At 38.9% G+C, this 23,570-nt stretch overlaps 1 protein-coding gene across 1 annotated transcript in view; it reads left to right on the forward strand.

The window, feature by feature from the left end:
• The window catches only part of COL25A1 (collagen type XXV alpha 1 chain), a 405,886-nt gene that overhangs the window by 364,456 nt on the left and 17,860 nt on the right, over positions 1 to 23,570 (forward strand). The window contains exons 36-38 of the mRNA XM_033960097.1: positions 6,193 to 6,246; positions 7,054 to 7,080; positions 17,116 to 17,169. Of these exons, the coding sequence (XP_033815988.1) occupies positions 6,193 to 6,246; positions 7,054 to 7,080; positions 17,116 to 17,169 (135 nt within the window). The remainder of the gene's footprint in view (positions 1 to 6,192; positions 6,247 to 7,053; positions 7,081 to 17,115; positions 17,170 to 23,570) is intronic.

Here is a 23,570-nt window from a genome sequence, read left to right on the forward strand (position 1 = left end):
CCGAACTAATGCATTTGAAACAAATATATAATCTATTCTTGAAAATGATTTGTGAACATGGGAACAAAATGAAAATTCCCGATCATTAAACTGAAATATTCGCCATATATCTTTTAAATCACAATTTTGAACCAAATTATCCATCCCTAATGATTTCATAATTCTGCTAGGTTTTTTATCCATTAAAGGATCTATAACAGCATTAAAATCCCCTGCCACAACTAAATTAGAAGCAGCCAGTGGTAACAATAATTGTTGTAGAGATTTGAAAAATTCAATTTGGTTCGAATTAGGTGCATATACATTGAATAGCGCCATGATAGTATTTCCCAGATTCATATCTACATGTATCCATCTTCCTGAAGGATCAGCAACAATTAATTTGAACATAGCATTACATCTTTTATTCATCAATATTGCAACACCTGCTTTTTTCTTTACAGCTAGGGCATAAAAGCAATGTTTCATCCAATTTCCTTTTGATTTTTGAGACTCTAAGGCTAATAAATGAGTCTCCTGAATGAAACATATCAATATTCTGTTGTTTTAAAAATAAAAGTGTTTTCTTTCTTTTTATTGGATGGTTGAAGCCATTAAAATTTAGCGAAAGTAATTTAAGCTCCATAAATATATTTATTTCCATCACCTATGAACTTCAACAAATACTTCAATTTGTTATAATTTTCCTGCACATTACTCATTTCCCTCAATTTACTATATAAAACAGTCATTCCCTCTCTTAATTTCTTAAATATTATATTTCTATGATTCCAAAAACCCTTCCCTAAACCCTCCCATATCCCACCCCTCCTCATATTACAATAACTTGAAGACATAAGCACAGACCGGCACCCCTCTCCCTCCCATAAGCATCTCTTTTAACGATTTCTCCTTTACTATAAAAATTAATCAATCAATATATTTAAAAACCTCTTCATTCCCCTTTTAATTATATACCAAACTTCTTACATATAAATCTTCATGAATAAAATTCAGTAAAGAAATGTGTAATTCAAAATTACATTATATTAACAAAATCATTTTAAATATCAGAAATACATTAGAATTTCCTTTACAATCCCTCCTAATAGTGGTAAATTGATTTAAAAACCATTATTGCATTACCATATTTCAATGTATCAACTCCAATTAAGCCAAGAGTTCAATTTAACTAATTTATAAAATAAATTATTAGGTATTTTAAGCACCTAAATAATATTTAACCATCTCATAAATATCTTCAAATTATTTTAAACTACATCAGATCTATAGGATTATTTAAATATTAATAATTTAAATAAAATAAATAAGGATTTTTCTTTTTGATATGATGACATCAGAAAATGTAATAACTTTCAAGTCTCATTTAAGATAATAGCATTATAATATTTTATATTTAATGTAAGAATTATCCATTGTAGTACTACACTCTCTATAATAACTTCCTCCATTTCTGCTGAATTCAATCATTTTCTTAAAAGTAAAATCAAATACACTTAACATGGCCCATCATTTTGGCATTAAATAATTTCATCATTACTATTTTTAGTTTGCTGCTACAGGAACCATGGTTAAAAAGGCCTTTGATTCTAAATCTAAAGTAAACAAACCCTCTGCAAAGAATCGTTGTCCCTTGGTTTATCTGTAAAACTGATCTCTGTAAGGCAGAATCTGTTCTTTCAGCTGGGCTAACATCCACGAAGACCCGGCCATTCTGTGCATCGATACTCTGCAATATCCAATATCTTCACCCTCTCGGGCTCCTCCGTTTCCTCTGGTTTCACTATGAACATTGTGTTTATGTGAGCAGTCATTGTCTGCTCCCGTAGCCTATATTGAACACCGGAAACCGGAAGCATTAAATTTACCCAACACAAGGAAGTCAGTAAAGCACGTCGCCGCAGCTTCAATGTTTCCATACGCCTCAGGAGCCACCGGGGCACAAAGTCTTCATACACCCCAGCACCCGAGTCGAATGTTCCATGCCGGCAACAGAAACCACAGGGAGGAGGCAAGCTGCAAACTTTTCACCAGAAGGGAATCTCTACCCATGCAGCAGCCCACCTGCAACTCAACCATTGTCCGTCTGTGTATCAAGACCCAAAACTCTGTTCATTCGCGGAATCATTTCACCTCTTCACCCTCCAGGGCATCAGCCTCAGGACACTCCCCGGCTGTATCTCCGATGCAATCTTCCCGAAGGCCTCACCCAATGCTCCTCCCTCTCTCTCTCCCGCACTCCATCTGACGCCTGGTAAATATGAATATATGAATATTTATCTTCTTATTTGTTTACCGATTCTAGAGTAGAATCCTCTTCAATTTTAATTTGAAACTCTTCTAATCATTCCATTACAGTTAATGAATCAGTTGTAGTAGCCATCTTAACATCAATTGAAGTATATTGAAAAAATATTAACAAACCTTTTCCCTAAACCAAACTTTTCATATTCAATTAAAATCAATAAAAACAAAATTTCAAACATATCTTCCCTTGAACCAGCGTTTTAATTCCATGAAATAAATTAAATTCTAATTTATAGGTGTTTTTTGAGATGACAGGAGATCCTTAAGTTTTTCTGGCTCATTAAACTGATAAAGTTTTCCTTTGTATGTGATTTTCATTAACGCAGGATGATATAATCCATACTGATCTCCTGTTTCTTTCAAAGGTTGCCTAAGTTGTAAAAAAATTTTCTTGACCTGAACAGTCTCCTTTGCAAAATCTGGGAATCTTTGTATGTTAGATTTTTTGCCTCTTTTGCAGCTTTTAAAATATCCAGTACTTGTTGGAATCGTAGTAGTCTCAATATTACAGTTTTTGTTTTTTCTTGATGCTGAGCATTTTTCTTTCCAATTCTATGTGCTCTCTCAATTTCCAGTGCACCTTTAATTTTTATTGGAAGAATTTTTGATATTGCATCTTCTAAAAAAGAGATCATGTTTTTCCCTTCAGCACTTTCCTTTAATCCAATTATTCTTAAATTTTGACTCCTAGACCTATTTTCCTTATCTATCATTTTTTTATTCATTTCCATCAAAATATTATGATCTTCCTTGACATTTTGTTGTATATATTCAAATTTTCCCATTCTGTCTTCCAATTTGTTCATTCTATTATTTAATATATCAAACTTACTGTTCATAAGATTCATTTCTTTCTTCATTTCAATTAGGTTTAAATTGATGTTTCTTAATGCTTCCATTACCTCGATCATATCTAAGGCATCCATTGGTAAAGGAACCTCATTGGAAGTCTGTGAATCCTCTTTTAATCTATTGATCTTTCCTGTTGATCTAGCAGGAGTTTCTTGTAACTTTTGTTTAGTTGATGACATTTCCACAGATTTTAAATGAATCAGGAGAAAAATTATTGCTTTAAATCTAATTTATGATGTTCAAAGGTGGGAGCTCAGCAGTTAGCCAGCCATCCACCAAGCCTCCAAGTTCCGGAATCAGCTGGTTTTAAGAAAGGTTTGGACAGTTTCCTGGAGGAAAGTCCAGAGTCTGTTATTGGGAGAAGCCACTGCTTGCCATGGATCGGTAGCATGGAATGTTGCTACTCCTTGGGTTTTGGCCAGATACTAAGGACCTGGATTGGCCACCGTGAGAACGGGCTACTGGGCTTGATGGACCATTGGCCTGACCCAGTAAGGCTATCCTTATGTTCTTATGACATTTAAATCAGCTAGTAACAAAGCAGTGTTACAAAATAGTGGCTGTAGCTAGAAGAATACTAGGCTATATAAAGAGAGGTATAACCAGCAGAAGAAAGGAGGTGTTGATACTTCTGTACAAGTTGTTGGTGAGGCCTATTTCAAGTATTGTGTTCAGTTTTGGAAGCTATATCTGGTTAAGGATGTAAAAAGACTTGAAGTGGTCCAGAGGAAAGTGATAAAAATGGTGTGGAGCTTTCAAAAAAGGTTTGGTCTTTAAAGAAAAGTTTATAAGCCATTATTGGGGAAATCTACTGCTTAAACCTGGGATAAGCATCATAAAATCTGTTTTACTCTTCTGGGATCTTGCCGGGTACTTGTGACCTAGATTAGCCAATGTTGGAAACATGGTGTAAGCAGACTAACTGTAGACCTATGATACTATTCTATAAAAGCAATTATGTTCATAATTGCTGATATAGCATGTGTGCTTAGTGTGCAGCAAACTGGCACCTAACCTGTGGTAACCTGAAGAGAATTAACCCCTTAGACATTGGTAAGATGGATTCATGATGAAATATTCAAGATATTCAGCAAGTATTTCTTCAAGGTCTCTCCAGAAGATTCACCTAAAACCTTAAGAAAATTAATTAAATGCACATTTAAATTCTTCAGGGTATTCTCCATCATCTTCTAACTTCCAATGGAAGATTAAACAATCTTGTACCTCAGTTCCTGCCAGCATCTCCTGATATTCCAATCATTGCTCTACTTTTTCCATCTTTTGAACCGGGGCACTCAATTTACTCTCCTCCTGACTTGATTGTATTTCTAATTTGGAGGTCCCCCAAAAAATTTCACTTGAGTGTTTAAAAGCAATAGCTTAAAGACCAACCAATGCAGACCAGATGGAGTTTAGGGTTATCACAGATGGTTTAACAGGTTTATCTTCACTACCATGGGACATCTCAATAATCCCCAATAAAAGGACAGAATCACCACCACAAGTGAACCTGCAACTCCTCGATCTTCACTGAAGATCTGTAATAGGAATTCTCCTGCACAGACAACAGTACCAACTACCTCTGAACTTCTTGCAGCCACATCATGTGAGAGAAGAGCAACCTTGTCCTCTCACCTCCTCCATGAACAATGTCACCACAGTCAGCACATCAGCAAGTTGCTCAGCATCCTATGTGGCAAGTGTACGTAGTCATGGGAGTAACTTCTCATGTATGCCTGAGATAGTGGCACAGCTACAATTGCTGGGCCAAAAAAGTAGAGTTGTTTGTCAGCTTGACAGTGTGAAGACATGTGATTTGATTGTACTGGGGGCAAAATTGGCTAGTATAAGGGAAAAATTGATTGGTGTAAAGCGACATGCATTAAAGCCTGTTGATCCCAGACATGGATAGCTTTGATTACTAGTACCAAGTAATAACTTTGACAGAATTTGGAACCTCTTAGAAAATCTCTGCCAGGAGGAAGTCCAATGCTAAGTTTAAAAACTCATTTGTTTAGTTAAAGAAGTTGTTAAGCACTGAGACTGATGCTTTTGACTATGTAATAATTTGATTATTAGGTATTATCATGTTAATGGTTATCATATTTCACAGTGGTTGTGCTCATCCACATAAAAATGGCCTTTTCTTGTCAGTCTTTGGGGGATAGAGGAAATGTGAAGATGGCTGAGGTGATAAATGGGAAAATAGACATGGGTATGAGGGGAGGTTAATTGAGGATAGGGGGAGAAATGTGAGTGGGGCAACATGCATGTGTTGAATGCTCGAGTTGACTGTTGTTGAATAACCTTATTAATTTAACAATTTGGAAAGGAGAAAAGGCCTCGTTATTATACATTTTGCTGTAAAGTCATTGTGGTAAAGTTATCTACAGACTCATTCCACCCCCACCCAATATTCAGCATTTTTTTAACTGGTTAAAAATGGCCACTGAGGTTAAATAACATTTTTGCAGCTAACCACAAATATTCAGCATGAGATAACTGTTTATCTCCTGCTGAAAATTCATGGTTAGCAGCTATCGCTAAACCAGCTGTATTATGTGACTTATAACCAGTTAGGCACAGACCAGATAAGTCAGTGCCAGACCAGATAAGATTAGCAGTTAAATTGGACCGCATAACTAGCAGTCCTATCTTGAACCACTAGAACATAACCAGTCAGCTGCTGAATATTGGCTGAACTAGTGTAGCATTTGGTGGCCAAAAAAGAAATAGATATTCAATGCTGGTCACCAGAAAAGGCCCAGCCGGCAGCAAGCAGTCAAAGCACTGACTACCATCGACTGAACATTGGGCCTATTGATTCTGTTTTAATATATTGGTCTGGGTACATGTATCAGGCAGGTGGATTTGCTCTTGGAGACAAGTAGAAGGAGAAAGCCAATTAAAGAATCTGGTTGAACAAGAAAAAATGTTTTAATTGTAAGAAGATGTGCTTTATGTTTTTGTCCAAAGGACTATAGTAATGCCTAGCAAAGTACTTTCTTAACCTGAATGGTTATTCTTTCACAGGGTGAGAAAGGAGCAGTAGGTGATCCTGGACCCAGAGGACCTTATGGTTTGCCGGTATGTTAGCATATGTTTGTTGACACTTTTAATCACCCTTGAGTGCCAGTATTTTATTGCTATTTCCAAGTAACTGTGTAATTCAGTTAGGGTGGAGAACGCAGATAAGCACAAATAATTGACCCTAAGTAATTCCTTATCATATGCTAACTCCAGTAACACAGATGGGTGCTTCCACAGTGAGCTGGGAATTTTGCACTCGTTGTGCATATATATATATATATACAGTATATACAGTAAAACCTTGGTTTGTGAACATAATTTGTTCCGGAAGCATGCTCATAATCCAAAGCACTCGTATATCAAAGTGAATTTCCCCATAGGAAATCATGGAAACTCAGACGATTCGTTCCACAACCCAAAACATTTAATACAAAATACTGTATGCTGTGAGCGCTTGAGCTATGGGTAAATTGGGTGCGACACTTCTATTACATTCAGCCACACTCGGCGTAAGATGCGCATATGTCGTGCGTGCTTGAACTGTGGGCAAATATGGCGTGACACTATTATTACGATCTGCTTTTATTAAGTTCAGCTGTGCTCGGTGTAAGATGTGCGTGCTTCAACTGTGGGTTTTGATGACGTGACACACGATATGTGCTCGTACTGCAAGACAACGCTCATTTATCGAGTTAAAATTTAATAAAATGTTTTGCTCGTCTTGCAAAACACTCGCAAACCACTTTACTCACTATCCAAGGTTTGACTGTATATACGCACACACACCCAGGCATTGAAGGGAGATGAGAGGAAATCTAGTAGCAGTGTAGAAACCCTGACTTTGTTTGCATGGTTCTTTGGCAGGGCAAAGATGGAGAGCCTGGCTTAGATGTGAGTATCTCTGGTAGCCAATTTATTTGGCACAGTGGTTGGCAACATGAGAATAACATTAGTGATGAATGCATGTGCATGGTGTTTCATTTTTCATTTGTGTGCTTCTTTTTCATTTTTTCATTTACTAGATGAAGATAGCACGCCATATAGTAATATATTCATATTTCGGATATTATGGCACAAACGGTGTATTTAGAGACAGCTGCACATATAGATTTTTTATATATTCATATCCAGAATCATATGAACTTGAAAAACTTTTAGACATATCTTCTAAAGAAATAAGTTTGAATTATTTTTTCATAAGATGCCAACAAACAAATGTTTGGGAAAAGTATTAATGTAAAACGCATGGCTCTCCATATAAAAATGAGGGCAAACCGCACAATCAAAAGCAACAGCACATGAGATCACTCAGCTCTAGTCAGGCATATGCTTATATCCTTCCCCCTCTCACCTACCCTAGCAAACTTTCCAGTTACTGTCCTCTATCACCACTACTTTTTAATCTAGCACTTGTGGCCATCAGGAATCAACAAGACATTATTGGTTTCAAATACAATGATGGTGAAATTAAGCTCTCCACTTACGCAGATGACATCATGCTTTATATAACACCTGAATCTATTCCCCAAGTCATCAAAATAATTGAGCAATATGCACACGTGTCTGGATACAAATTGAACACCAACAAATCCGAATTAATGCCTCTAAACTGCATTGAAGACAAGCAAACCATTATATCCCTTGGATTCATCTGGAACACATGTAAATTCAAATATTTAGGTATTATTGTTGGCCCAACATTAAAGGACACCGAACGACTAAACTCTGAGTGTTTATTAATTCTGATCAAAGACCTAACACATAGATGGTCACCTTTAAAAATCACCTGGTGGGGTCGACTTGCCACTAATAAAATGATGATCCAACCAAAGGATAATTATGTATTAAGCATGCTGCCCTACCTTTTAAACAAAAGAATATATTAATAATATAGAACAAGTCATGAGTAAATTACTATGGAATAACAAGCAACCACGAATCGCTTTACATAAACTTAAAAATGTAAAGTCAAATGGCGGCGTCAACTTCCCAGATTTTTTTAAAATACCATCAGGCTTTTAGTATGCACCAGAGCTCCTTATGGTTAATCCCCCATCATGGCTTCTTTTGGAGAAAAGTTTACTTGGTGCCAACATGCTCGCACTTACTCCGTCAATACCCTTATCGTTAAACCAATCAAAACGGTTAAATTGCATCACTCGATCAACTAAAAGAGTAATACAACATTTTGACAGTGTAATGGAAACTAAATGGATGGACACCTCATTGATCTCACTAAGGAACAATGACATCTTTAAAATTTAAAACATCACCTTAAACTGGTCTATATGGCAGAAGCATGAAATCTGCACTCTACAAGATCTTCTTACCCATAACAACTGGATGTCCTTTGAGGAAATTGGTAATAAATAAAGTCTACCACCCAACCAGGATACTAAATGGATGCAACTAAAGCAATGTGTTAATGCAGCATTTCCAGATTTGAATAAATTAAAGTCTATGCCTGACCTTCTACACCAAAGTATTACTATCACTCCTCTCAAAGGCATTGCCTCCAAATGGTATGGATTACTGTGTTGAGCTTTACCGGTATCTGTATCAATGCTGATGAGTCCCTGGCAACCTGATTTAGATATATCCACAAATGATGAATTATGGCAAGTGGTGTGGCAAGATTATGTAAATCAATTCGCTCTGCTTCAGTACTTCAGTCAACATACATTTTTTTTTACAACGGGCTCACTGAACTCCACACTCACATAAAGTTTCTAATGTATGTTGGTCATGTGAGAAATCTGTGGGTACATTGCTTCATATGATATTTCAATGTTCTCAGCTCAAGATTTATTGGGAAAGAGTTTGGAATACCATTTCCTCGATATTAATGATCCAAGAGCCTCTAAATCTTAAAATTATTGTTTTAGGACAACAGGGCCTCACGCAACCCCTTTCTGAGCCCGATGCTCGCTTACTTAACATACTATTGTTTTTGGCCATCAAAAACATTTTGCACTGTTGGAAGAATCTATCCAAGGTAGAGTTCATGGCATGGTGGAACACTGTACAGTATGTATTACTAACAAATATGAAAGTGTAATTGCAGGAAAACATCGTTCCACTAGCACATTCCTCAAAATATGGAGCCCTGTTTAAACTTATTGCACTTTAGGCCATTGACAAACAGAATTTCATAATATATTGCTAATCTTAATTTATCTAGCTGATAATGCTTCTTGAAAGTTCCATATTTTAATATGATTGCTGTGTATCATATGCCAACAATATATATGCTGGTCCCCCTTATTCATCTGATATATACCTTTTAATAATTATATATACAATCAAACCTTGGTTTGCGAGCATAATTCGTTCCAGAAGCATGCTTGTAATCCAAAGCACTTGTATATGAAAGCAAATTTCCCCATAGGAAATAATGGAAATTCAGATGATTTGTTCGACAACCCAAAAACTTTAATACAAAATGCTATACGTACTTGTATTGCAAGACCTTGCTCATTTAGAACAGTCACTACACCTCCCACAGCGTCAGAGAGAGAAGAACCATCAGCTCAGTTGTGATGTGTGTATACTGTATATACTTGTATTGCAAGACATTGCTTGTATATCAAGTTAAAATTTAATAAAATGTTTTGTTTGTCTTGCAAAACACCTGCAAAACAAGTTACTTGCAATCCAAGGTTTTACTGTATGCATATATTCATAATAACTTGTACATTTGATCTATTTCATGTCTTATTTAATATTGGTACTTGTATTTATTATTTTGTACATATGGTTTGTTTCTTGTTTTATTTAATATTTGTACATTTATCTTATAAAATTAATAAAAACATTGAAAAAAAAAATTGGAGAGAATATTTCTTCATTCAATTAGAGCAGTGTATTGCAAACTGTGTGTGCCTCTTGAGATTTCAGGTGTGCTGTGACACACTGGGGAGGAGGAGAGGTACTGGCGCTGGCAGACTGCGTACAAGACATGTCTCTCGCGGTGAGCAGCACGTCTTGTAGGCAGTCATCAGGCGCCAACGCCTCTCATTCTCTCCAGCCCTCTTCCCTGCTGGCACCCCCACTGGTGGCTCGGGGCCCGTCTGGAGGGCCTTTGTGCATGTGCGGACGTCGACATATTATGTCATGCATGTGCATGACATCATCACAGCGATGTCCGGAAACCTCCGGATGCCTCAAGCCGCAGCCACTACATTTAGTGTGCCACGGCTTGACAAAGTTTGCGGGACACTAAGCTAGACAGTTGCACAGGGACAGAAATCAAACCGGTCCCTGCCTGTCCTGCTGGAATCAAATCTGTTCTCGCCCATCCCTGCTGGAATCAAACCTGTCCCCACTAAAATCCATTCCACCCCCGCAAGTAATCTCTTCCATCCTCGCCCATCCCCATAACCTTCACAAGTAGTTTAATTATGCTATTGAAGTACATTAATTTAATTATTTTACTGAAGTATGTTGGAGGGTCTGGTAGAGACCGATTTACAAATTATGCATTCTTCCCAATTAACTAGGGCTGCACATTTAACACAGTAATGACATGATTAGCGCATCAAGAAAATAATGCACTTCAAAAAATGCAACATGAGTTGATGACCTTTGTCTTCATGGCTCTGCCCTGCCACCTGCTGCCACTCACTGCCACTGCTCACCACAGTCAACTATAATCCACTCCCTTCCTTCCTCTAACTAACATTTTATAGCCACCCGGCAACTGCCATCACCTGCCACCTGCCGCTGCCACTGCCACTGCCACAACCTGCCATGGTCCACTATATCCCCTCCCTTCCTTCCTCCCTCTGACTTTTTATAACCTGCTGGCAGTGCTAGCGATTAAAGTAGAGCACTGCTAACAAGCTCGCCAGTTCCAGCCTTTTGCAGAAAGTTAGATCAGCTGTTCCAGTGTAGCAGGGACCGAAGAGATCACGAGAGGCTGTGGAACCGGCGAGCCTGCCGGTAGTGCTCTACTTTAATCGCTAGCACTACCAGCAGACTATAAAAGGTTAGTTGGAGAGAAGGAAAAAGAGCAACCAACTCAAACTGACCATGGAGGGAGGGAGGCAGGCAGGCAACTACTGAGGGAGGGAGGGAGCATAGAGAGAGAAAGAGATACCCAACCATGGAGAGAGGGAGGGAAAGAGGAAAGAAATAGAGATACCCAATCACAGAGAGAAGGAGGGAGGGAGGGAGGAGAAGATGATGGAAAGAAGGAGGGAGGAGGGAGATAGAAAGAGATATCCAGCCAAGAAGGGAGGGAGAGAGGAGAGGATCAGAGGAAGATTTGCTAGAAGAAAGAGGTGCAGATGGGGTGCAGTACAGTGATGTTTGAGAGGACCAGATTTTGGAAATAGGGATGGGAAAAACAAGGGAAATGTGACAGAGGAGGGAAGGAGGGAAATGGTGAGCCCAGAATGGTGGGGAGAAGGAAGGGAGTGAAGAGAAAAGGGAAGTGAGGGTATCCATGGAAGGGAAAGTAAAGAAAAGAGAAAAGAAGAGAAGAAAACTAGACATTTGAAAAGAAAGAAGAAAAATGGAAGTAAAGTTGATTTGTGAAAGATGAATATAGAGCAGGAAGTAAAGAGGAAGAAAAAGAAACAGGGAATAGATAGAACAGGGAAGCAGAACCAGAGATGTGGAAAGAGATTAGAAAGATAACCAGATAATAAAGATAAGATTTTTTTTTTTTTTAATTTAGTACGGGGGAGGTAATGAGATGTGATATATCACTTTTCTGTGGGACGATTGAATTAAAATGTGTCAGTTTTGAGAATTTATGTCTGCTATGTACATATTGCACTATACAGGAGGAAATGTGAGGGGATGCTTTATATGATTAATCGTGCAATTAAAAATTTTAATTAATGTACAGCCCTAAAATTAACTTTTTCAAATAAGCAAAGACACTTTGGCCCCCTTTTATGAAGTTGTGTTAGGGCTTTTTTATCACTGGCCGCTGCAATAAAATCTCCAATGCTCATATGAATTCTACGAGCATTAGAGCTTTACTGCAGTGGCCAGCAATAAAAAAAACTCTAAAGCAGCTTCATAAAAGTGGGCCCCTATAAATTTGGAAATATTTATTGGGAAGAATATATATTTTGTAAAGGGGTCTCTGCCAGAGCCTCTAATGTAAATATGAGGTCTGACAATTAAGTTTGCGAACTTGCCTCCATGCGCTTACATTGGGAGCACTGTACAAACAACTCTGTAAGGTTTCCTAGCCTTGGTATATAAGTATCTCACAACTGTGTTCGTGTCGACATGTGGTGGTGTCTTGCTGGCGTTCATTATTGTCGTTGTGTGCTTTTGTGTGCCATCGCAAGAATGTCGGAGCTTGAATTAGAGTAAAGAACAAACATAAGATTTCTTGTTAAACATGGCAAGAGTGGAAGTGAAATCAGGGACATGTTAGGCCAAGTTTATGGGGATAATGCCATGAAGAAAATGGCAGTCTACAAATGGATTAAATGTTTTTCTGAGGGGAGAGAAAGCGTCACTGATGATGAAAGGTCATGACGGCCAGTAACGAGCAGAACTGATAAAAACATTTGTCGAATTGTGCATCAAATCATTGGCTGATTTTGAGAAGCATAGCAGACCAAGTAAACATCGATAGAGAAATAGGAAAATCTTTAAAATCTTGGCATGAAAAATGGTCTTGAAAGAGCTCACTGATGAACAAAAGCAAAGGAGAGTTGAAGTTTACCAAGACCTTTTGGAGAGGCAAGACAATGTTTTGGGCCGTGTTATCACTGGTGATAAAACATGGGTGTACCAATACGACCCTGAAACAAAGCATCATAGAAACAGAAACATGACAGCAGATAAAGGTCAAATGGCCCATCTAGTCTGCCCATCCACAGTAACCATTATCTCTTTCTCTCTCTGAGAGATCCCACTTGCACAACGGAAGTCAGCCAATTCTCCATGACCAAAAAAGTTCTGCCAGTCCAAATCAAGAGTCAAAACGATGTTGCTAACCTTTTTTGATATCAGAAGGATTATTCATTATGAATTTGTACCAACTGGACAAACAGTTAACCAAGTTTACTATTTGGAATTGCTGAAAAAGCTGCAGGAAAAAGGTAGACAAAAACAACCTGAACTTTTCGCCAAAAATTCATGGCTCTTGAACCATCTCACACGGCACTGTCAGTAAGGGAGTTTTTAGCCAGAAAACAAATAACTATTTGGAACACCCTCTCCACTCACACTCCCCCCATTTCTTTACCTGAAGATAAAGGAAATATTGAAAGGAAGACATTTTGATAACATTCCAGACATCAAGGGTAATATGATGACAGCTCTGATGGGCATTCCAGAAAAAGAGTTCCAAAATTGCTTTGAAGGGAAGACTAGGTGCTGGCATTGGTTCATTGCTTCCCAAGGGGAGTACTTTGAAGGTGACCATAGTGATATTCAGCAATGAGGTATGTAGCACTTTTTCTAGAATAGTTCGTGAACTTAATTGTGAGACCTCATATAAAATATAAATACTCTAGCTGATGAGGATCTTCAAGCTCTGTCAACTGATGACATCCTCCAAAGGTGGCCAAAACTCCCTTTTACCAAGCTTGGCAGGCATCAGCAATGTCTCCAAGCCACAGATGCTGTCACTTCGGTGGCACAAGTATGCTTCCAGTGACTGTCACACTTGATAGAAGAGAGTTCTTTCAACTTTTGGAGGAGGTCCTCAGCTGGCAGTACTTGGAGATCCCCACCAGCTATAGCAAGGGTTAGGGTCAGTGTTGGACATGCTGGTGCCAAGGGCAGAAAATAACCCCTACCCCCGATCCCCTTTCTTCCAAGCTCTCCACCTGCCATTGCCATTACTATTATTGTGAAAGACCCTTGCCTTGCCAAATACAGAACTAAATAAAAATATATTGACAAAAATTGAACTGAGAACCTGAAAAAATTAAACTCAGCAAGTACTTCAGTACTGAAGAAATAAAACCAGAAATGCTTTTCCTTTTCTATTGAACATAATACAAAGACATCTGCTATATACATTTCCCAAAGCTAGCAAGTCAAGTAAATTCAAAATAAAATGTTTTTTCTTATCTTTCTTGTCTGGAAATTTATTTTTCCATCAAGTTGGTTCCAGATTCTCTTTTTTTCTTTTCCTATCTTCTGCAAATTCTCCTTCAAGCAGCTGATGCCTATTTATCTTTTCTATTCTTTCCTGTCTTATTCTATTCCCTCACTACAACAACTGCTCAGACATATTAACTTTTCCATTTAGCCCACTCATATTTCACCCTCTCTTTCCCTTCTCCTCTTCCTATCAAATTTTCAATTTCTCTCATGCCATTCTCTTCCATCGTCTACTCCCCATTATCATATTTTTGCCCACTGTAATCACTATTCATTTCCCTGCCAACCTCCCCCCCCGCCTCTTCCACATGGTGCTACCATTCCTAGCTTCGCTTTCACTTTACCCTTCCTGCCCAGCATCTGCTTACTCTTTCTCCCCTCCACACCCTCAAAACCTGAAATCTGTCTGTCCCTTTTATTCCTCTCCCCCCCAACATCCTTCTGTCCCTCCTACCATGGTCCTGCATATCTCCTTCCCTCCCTCCCTTCCATTATACAGCATCCTCACTCCCTTCTGCCCCTGGATCCATTTCCCTCTTTCTTTCCTACTGCTTCCTGTACAGCATTTTGTCCTCTTTCTTCTTCACCCCATGTCCAACATGTCTCCTCTCTCATTGTCCACCATTTCTCACTCACCCCCTTGCTGCATAGGGAGTGAGAAAAGAGAGAGAAAGATATGAGATCCAGGGTGCATCTCTCCCACCCCATTCTATTGCTGTGTCCAACATTTCTCCCATTCTTATCCCTTTCCCTTTCCCATGCAGCATCTTTTGCTCCTCCCCACCAGCTCCATGACCAACATTTCTCCTTCTAATATCTCTCTCCAGCCCTATGTCGCATTTCCCCTTCACTTTACCACCATGTCTAACATTTCTCCCTCTTGCATCCCTTTCCATCCCATGCAGGATCTGTCTCACCCTTCTCTCTCTGCCATTACATCCAACATTTCTCCCTCTCTTTTCTCCCTCCCCCCTCCCCATTGCATTTCTACTTCACTTCTCTCTGCCACCATGCCCAATAATTCTCCTATTTCTTCCTTTCACCATCTTTCTTTCCCTCCCACTCCACACAGCCATGCTCAACAAGTCTCCCTTTTTCTTCCTTCCCCCACCTGCAGCATCTCTCTTTTCCTCCCTCCCTGTATCCTATGTTCCAAGTCCCTATGTCCCCTTTCCCTCACTTATTCCATCTTTCATCCTATGTCCCAAGTTCATGCTCTCCTCTCCCTCACACCCTCAATCCTTCCTATGTTTCAAGTTAAACCGCCACCCCCGTGAAGTATTTCTTCTCACTCCTTCTTATCTTGCAGGCATATGTCTTCAAAAGACTGCAGGCAGCGGTTCCTACACACTGCAAGCAACTGACCTGGAAGCCTTCCCTCTGATGCAAAATCCTATGTCAGAGAAAAGGATTCCAGGTCAGCTGCCTGCAGCCTTTTGAAGAAAACAAATGCAGCTGTGCTGAATTATGAAGGGAGGAGGAGGCAGTACTTAGATGTCTTGGAACCAGGCCTGGAGACAGGTACTGTACACTCCTGCAGGAGCCACACAAGAACTACTTCTCTGGGGAGTCCTCGCAGGTTTCCTCCAGTTCTAGAGGGGATCCCTTTGGGATCCCTGCTAACCTAGTTCCCGTACATTCAACCTAGCTCTCTACATTCAACATGTAATTAAACGGGAATTCGTTGCCAAAGAATGTTGTAAAAGCAGTTAGCATAGCAGGGTTTATAAAAGGTTTGGACCTGAAAGAAATCTGTAAGCCATTATTAAGATGGATTTGGAAAAATCCACTGTTTATACCTGGGATAAGCAATATAAAATCTGTTTTACTCTTCTGGGATTTTGTCAGGTACTTTTGACCTAGATTGGCCAATGTTGGAAACAGGATACTGGGCTTGATGAACCTCTCTCAGTATGGCAATGTCTATGTTCATATGTTTTTAAATTAAATGGAATTAGTGATGATTAGTGTAGGCCAGTTTATCTTCTTCAGCAGCAACAGGAACTTCTGTCCTGTCATATCTCTGGGCTAAATATGTTGGATCCTACAACATTTGTAACTTTCCATCCTAGTTAGTGATCTAGTAGCCATATTGACCCATAAGTGCACTGGATTCATTGTGGGTTAAAATTAGGGTTACCAAATGGCTCCAGGAAAAAGAGGACAGATTGAGACATCTGGGTTTTACTCCCATTGAAAGCAATAGAAGTAAGGAGGACAGATTGAGACATCTGGGTTTTATTTCCACAAAGGAAGTAAAACCTGAATGTCTCAATCTGTCCTTTTTTCTGGAGCCATATGGTATCCCTAGTTAGAATGCATTTTAGCAGACCAGCATAAGAATTATCCAGGGAAGAAGTGGCACAGTTGGATTGAGACCACATAAATCCAGATATTTCCATTGAAAACTTCAAATTCTTATAAGATCTTGCATCCAGTAGGGCAGCCTCTCTGGACGATTTTGTTGGAAATTACAAGAGGCTGACACTATGTATAATAATAGCTTTTTTTATATCCCGTCATACCTTTTCAGTTCAAGACGATATACAACAAGAACAACAAGAGATGCTGTAAGGACAGCAAGGTTACATCAGTTAGATTTGGGAAGGTGTAGAAGACAGTTGAGTGAACGGGGTGGTAGGGTAGGAAGAAGGTGCAAATGAGAAGAGGTAAGAGATGAGCGGAATAGAAGGATCAGATAGACCCAAGGTGCACCTCCTTCTAATTTTCATTTTACAAATTCTCAGATCTAAGATGTAATACTTCAGCCATACATTCTGACTGATTTTCCAAATACCCCAAAAACAATCTAGATAGATAAGGTGTTCTTGTGTATTTTTTCAGGGGTTTCCAGGTCCACGTGGAGAAAAAGGTGACCCAGGAGAAAGTGGTGAAAAGGTGACTGAAGTGCTGCTATCTTTCTGTGCTTTCTCAGTCAGTCAGCTCTGCTATCCCAGTCCTATCGCTTGCCAAAGAAACCCAGTCCTCATCCTGTGTGCCAAATGACAAACCAAATGTCAGCTGCAAAAGCAATATGTAGGCCTTGGCCATCCAGTGAATCACCTCAAAGCTCATGTCTCAGAGAAGTACACTCATACCCTTGTAACATCAAACCATAATGGCAGTTCCAGCTCTTTTGCATCTCGTGATGTTTTTAAAATTCAGGAACAATTTTCTCAAAAGATTTTCTTTTAGGAAGAGAATGGGAGTCATCTATGGGGTTGTAAAAGACAAAGTTACACTGAGATCATGTGATTAAGGAACCAGAGTCTGAGTGTGAGCAGACAAAAGATCTCCCGGGGAGTCTGGAGTCCAGACAGCGTAAAAGAACAGTATTTCTCAAAACTAAAAATATTTCAGGGCATCACGTTTTCAACGTTTTCCAGAAATTAGGAATAAGCTTTCCAAAATGTGTCAGGGCAGCTCCCTTAGCAAAAATCCAACAAAATTAAACCTAAATCTGTTGCATATTTTATATGGGAGTCCTGAAAGGCTTTCACATTTTTGTGAATGGCCTAAAATCTTGGATGAGATTGCATTACATTACATTAGTTTCTTTTATTCTGTCAATGCCTTGCGGTTCTAGGCAGATTACAAAAGGAACAGATTCTGGTCATTTCCAGAAGATTACAGGGAAGCTATTGGTTGGAACATTTGAAGTCTGGTGATGTAGTATATCTGGAGTTTGTCTTGACATATTTCTTGAACAATTGGGTTTTTATTTCCCTCCTCAATGTGGAGGGGAGATACCTACTTAGAAAGTATGCATGTCTGGATTTTTGGTGTTTTTTTTGGGGGGGTGGAGTTTTAACATATATCTACTCTCTATATCAAATATACAGTATTGCAAACAAAATTTAAATTAAGCCTATCAAAAATGTACACACTAAAGATATTCAGTGAATTTGGTGTCAGGAGCAGAAAGTCTGCAGTACAGTTTATATTGTAAACATAGATTTTTAGGGACTGATCCTGGCTATCTAACCATCCTGGTACACCAGTGAGCACTGTCATAGCACTATTCTGAGCAGCATATCAGTGCAGGAATGAAGTTAACATCTAGGATAAGGGGAATGCCCATTATCACTAACTACAATATCATATAAACCACTCACAATTGGGAGGGTCTAAACACTAATTAGTCATGTTTGACCACATCCGCATCAGTCAATAATATTATTATTATTCTTTCAGGAAAAAAGACCTCAGAGTTTTGGAGCTCTATGCTAAGTCTTATCATTGACTCATATTGTCAGCATGATTATAGTCCAAATGGATACTCCATAATTCAATTATTGGCCGGTTCTTGTTCCGATAGTTTGACACAGCACAGATATGAAAAAGAGAAGACAAAACCAGTCAAAATAAGAGCACTTAAGATAAGTAACTTTCTGTTGATGCTTTTCAAACTATTGGGGAGGTCTATCAATGGTTTAGAAATTAATCAGATTTTTACTAAGTAAATATAAGTTAAAATATAAAATCCCCAAAAAATAGTTATAAATAAATACAAAAATATATACAAATCAGATTTTTTGGCCAGTGATTAAATTATGGAGTATCCATTTGGACTATAGCATAGAGCTCCAAACTCTGATGCCTTTTTTCCTGAATGAATAATAATATTATTATTGACTGATAGGGATGTGGTCAAATATGACTAATTAGTGTTTAGACCCTCCCAATTGAGTGGTTTATATGATATTGTAGTTATATTTGCTATTTGTACCACTCAGTTAACCACATTTTGGGCTTCATTATCTCTAACCAACATACAACAAGGAGCCAGCATGATTTACAGTGTGCGTATCACCATTGCACCTCAACACTACACCCAAAGACTCATTCCCATTCTTCAATACCCACCCAAAAGAATTTCTCCCTAAGTATTAAGATTCATTATCTTCACATAGCCACAGAGGTAGTTCTTTGTAAATATGTGGGCAGCATGTGAGGGAACCTGAAATTTGGCTACTGTATGTATTAATTATGTTGTATGTACAGTGTGAAGATGGAGCATGAATTGTAAATAATTTCTAAATGTGTGTGTATGAGTCCTGCTTGCTAGTGCTGCAGTGCAGTATGCTAGTGCAGTAAAGACCCCCCTACAGTATCCCTAGGGCCACAAGGCAGTTTCATGGTCCCATGGATGTTAGTTTTGTGTTTAGCAGAGTGAACACTGCTATGAGTGAAGAAAAACAAGATGGTAAAGAGGGGTGTCAAAGTCGATCCTCGAGGGCCGCAATCCAGTCGGGTTTTCAAGATTTCCCCAATGAATATGCATGAGATCTATGTGCATGCACTGCTTTCAATGCATATTCATTGGGGAAATTCTGAAAACCCGACTGGATTGCGGCCCTCGAGGACCGACTTCGACACCTGTGATCTAGGGTCTGGATAGGATATGAGAAATGTTATGTGATAATGGGTGAGTTACTGACACGACAGATCAGGGGAGGGACCTTGAGGTGTCTGAGGATCTCAGGGTGGCAAAACAACGTGACATGGCAATGGCTTCTGTTCAAAGAATGCTAGGCTGCATAGTGAGAGGTATAACCAACAGAAGAAATGAGGTGCTTATTAGAGAATAACACGGGGGACAAATTTTTTCCCCAACCCCACAGAAACTCAGTTTCCCTGTCCCGTCCCCGAGTTTTGTTGCTGTCCCTGTCCCTGCCCCATTCTTGTAAGCTCTGCCTTAACTGCATAAGCCTCAAACACTTATGATTTTAAAGTTGTTTGAGGCTTGTGCAGATGAGGACGAAGCTTGCAGGAATGGGGCAAGAAAAGAACTTGCTGGGACGGAAAAATGAGTTCCCAAGGGGAAATATTTGTCCCCATGTCATTCTCTAGTGTTTATGTCCCTGTGCAAGTAATTTGTGAGGCCCCCCCCACTTGGAATATTGTGTCCAATTTTGGAGGCTGTATCTCTTCAAGGACATAAAAAGACTTTACTGTATTTATCCTGGTATAAATAAGATTTAAATGTGGTGATTTGGCTCCAAGGGAAGTAACAGTAACCCCATAACCATGATAGTGATCAGATCTTGAACGGAAATAATATTCAGTGCTGAAGAATGTCAGAGGTAATGAGAAGACATATGTTGTTTATGGGTAACTAGGCATCTGAATGTTAATGGGGAGTTCATAATGATTCCTTCTCCCTTGTGGTCAGAATTTCTTTTGTGCTGAACAGCTTGCGAATATTTCCTAAATGTTTGACCTCCAGAAACAAAAATCATTTGGATGAACCCAGACTCTTGTACCCAAATACTGGTTTTCTCCTTTCTAATACATCTTTTCTACAAATGCAGCCATGATGTCACAAAGGGCATCATATTTCATGACATCATATTTGATAGAGGATGAGTAGCATGATGTCATAAACATAAAGCTTAAGCTTTTCCTGCAGAATCATGCATCTTGAGTAACTGGGTGATGAGGGAGAATTCCAAACAAAACATTACACAAAAACCGAGACAGCTTCTGAGGTTTTCTCATTCAATATTTCTCAGATGTCACCTTCTTTCATTAGTTTCTCCTATATTTAGACTCAAATGCCATTTGATCTACTAATTTGATATTCTACATATTGCAATAGCAATGACTATAGACTCAATGTAAAAAAAAATAATCAGTAGAGCAGAATTCTAATGCAAAAAAAATGGAGAATAAGAATGTTGCTGTGTAGAGTTTCTGTTGTGATCCTGCTCCCTGAATCCGATATATAAATTTAAAAAGTCTAAAAAGATGTTTTCAGTCCACTTAAATAATTATTGGAGTAAGCACTCTCCCCAAACATTTTAACTATAGTCTGACCCTAACACCAAGGGTCCAACATGTCACATAGTAACAGTCTATGTATATTTACATATTTGTTGGCACACAGGAAAGACAGTTGAGGAATTTAAATTAACCCATGTGTCATCAGAACGATTAACAACATATCGATCCATCAAAAAGACATGCTATTTTGTGTAATTTCAGTTTTGTTTTGTTTTTTTTCTGTTGATTCATTTTAGTGAGGTTATTTATTTCATTTATAATTCTCACCTTTTATTTTGTGGTACGGATATTTTCTTTCTATTTGAAATGGACTTGGTTTCTTTGTGTTTTGTGTGAAATAAACTCCATGTGCTGTTTTCTAAACATGCCTTCCTTTCCAGCGGTGCATTCCTTCCTTCTCCTTCAAACTCCTTTCCAGTAGATCCTTTCTCCTCTTTATTTTCCCTCAGTTTAATAATGAAATTCCCTAAAGCTACTGCCTTAAAATTCCTCCTTTGACTGCTCTGTAGTGTCGATACTAATTCTCCTGGGCCTCTTCTCTGACTTCCATCCCTTAATCCTAACTTGACATTAAATAACAGTAGCTTATCTTTCTTGCTCAATGTCTTTTGTTTTATGTGCTTGTGTCTGTAGCAGACAAGCTGAACACGGGGCCTGAAACTCACTTACCACTGTGATAAACTGGTGTGGAAATCTGTTACAAGAGAACACATGCACAGGGATTCCCCATTGAAAAAGAGCAGCACCCAAAGAATAATGCCCAACCTTTCAAGTATCCAAATGACTTGAGGATCCCCACCAAGCCTTCGAGCTACATTAGTGCATAGACTAATCTCAGGATGCAATAATGAAAGCTCTGTTGCATTAGCATATACCATTTTGAGCTTTGGTTTTGTTAATATTGAAGGTACAAGGTTAAGGGCTCCTTTTACGAAGGTGCGCTTGCGGTTTTAGCGCACACACCGGATTAATGCGCGCTAGCCAAAAATCTACCACCTGCTCAAAAGGAGGCGGTAGTGGCTAGCGCGCTTGGCAATTTAGCTCGCGCTATTCCGCGCGTTAAGGCCCTAGCACGCCTTTGTAAAAGGAGCCCTAAATCTTTAGGGGACAGATCTGATTGTGCAAAGGTGGCCCCCCCGTTTCTCTTTTTCCATATGAAAAAAAATGGAGCAAGCTGAGCCACCCCAGATATTGAGTGCTTATGATGGTGCAGGAATTCAACAGAATTTGAGGTCTTATTGATTCAAAACACTTGAAACTGTCATTCTACAAATATGAAAGACTGAAATGGTAAAACAGGATGTGTATCTTATGTATTCTATATCATGCATGTCTAATTTATGACTAGATGTGGGCTCATGTGGCTTCTTTTGCTAAATGTATGATTTTTATTTAAAAAAATGCATGCACTTAAGTCAGTTTTGTGGTCCATTTATAACACTTTATCTGTGCATGATAGATCATCATTTTCAAAAATGCCAAAGAAGAATGTATTATTTTGCAGTGTACACTTTTAACAATTCATGTGAATGTAGCATTTAAGTACAAGCTTTGACATCCAAAAACTAGGCATTCATATTTTGGTTTTCTGCACTAATGCTGCACCAAGAAGGGGCATTCCCACTATTTTTATTGCAGGCCATGTCTTAACATTCTGGTTAATGTGTGGTACCTGCTCCCAATTAACATGGAAGCACTTAGACCCTGATTCATATATGATACCTAAACTTAGATGTCTAGAATGGCACACTTAGTCGACCTGGGTACCTAATTTAGGGCTTCTGTTACAAAGCTGCAGTAGTGGCTGCTACTGCGGTAATTGCTACGACACCCATAGGGATTTAATGGGTGTCAGAGCGTTTGCTGTGTGGCATCTGCTACCGTGGCTTTGTAAAAGGGGGGATTCATAAATTAAAATATTAATTGGCACCAATAATTAATGATTAGCATCTTGTATTTGACGTAAATTGCACTTAATTGGTTTTGTAGGCGCCTACCACTTTGATGTAGTTACCGAGTGCAAAGTGCCTACATGAAAGGGGGCAGATCATGGGTGTGTTTTTCATGTAGGCGCTTGTTTTGGACTTAGGCCCACTTATTTAGGCCAAGAAAATCCTATCATAAATAGGGTGCACCTTAGGTTAAGATGGCTATTGATGCCTAAGTCCTCTCTAGGCGCCACTAAGCATGATTCTATAAAGTGCCCCTAACTTTTATAGAACTGTGCTTAAGCACCACAGTACTCGACGTCTAAGTTTTAAGTGCCATTTATAGAATCGGTGCCTTACTACTTCCTCTTAAGCCTGAACTAAGTGTAACAATGGTAGCTGACTAATGAAACTTAGAAACATGATGGCAGATAAAGGTCAAATGGCCCATCCAGTCTAACCATCCGCAGTAACCATTATCTCTTCTTCTTTTTAAGAGATCCAACGTGCCTAACCCAGGCTTCTTAGCTTGGCAGGTATGCCAAGTTACTGAGTTGTAAGGAATTTATCAAACGTACGTTTTCA

This window comes from Geotrypetes seraphini, chromosome 1 (assembly GCF_902459505.1).
Source record: "Geotrypetes seraphini chromosome 1, aGeoSer1.1, whole genome shotgun sequence".
NCBI classification, from domain to species: Eukaryota; Metazoa; Chordata; class Amphibia; order Gymnophiona; family Dermophiidae; genus Geotrypetes; species Geotrypetes seraphini.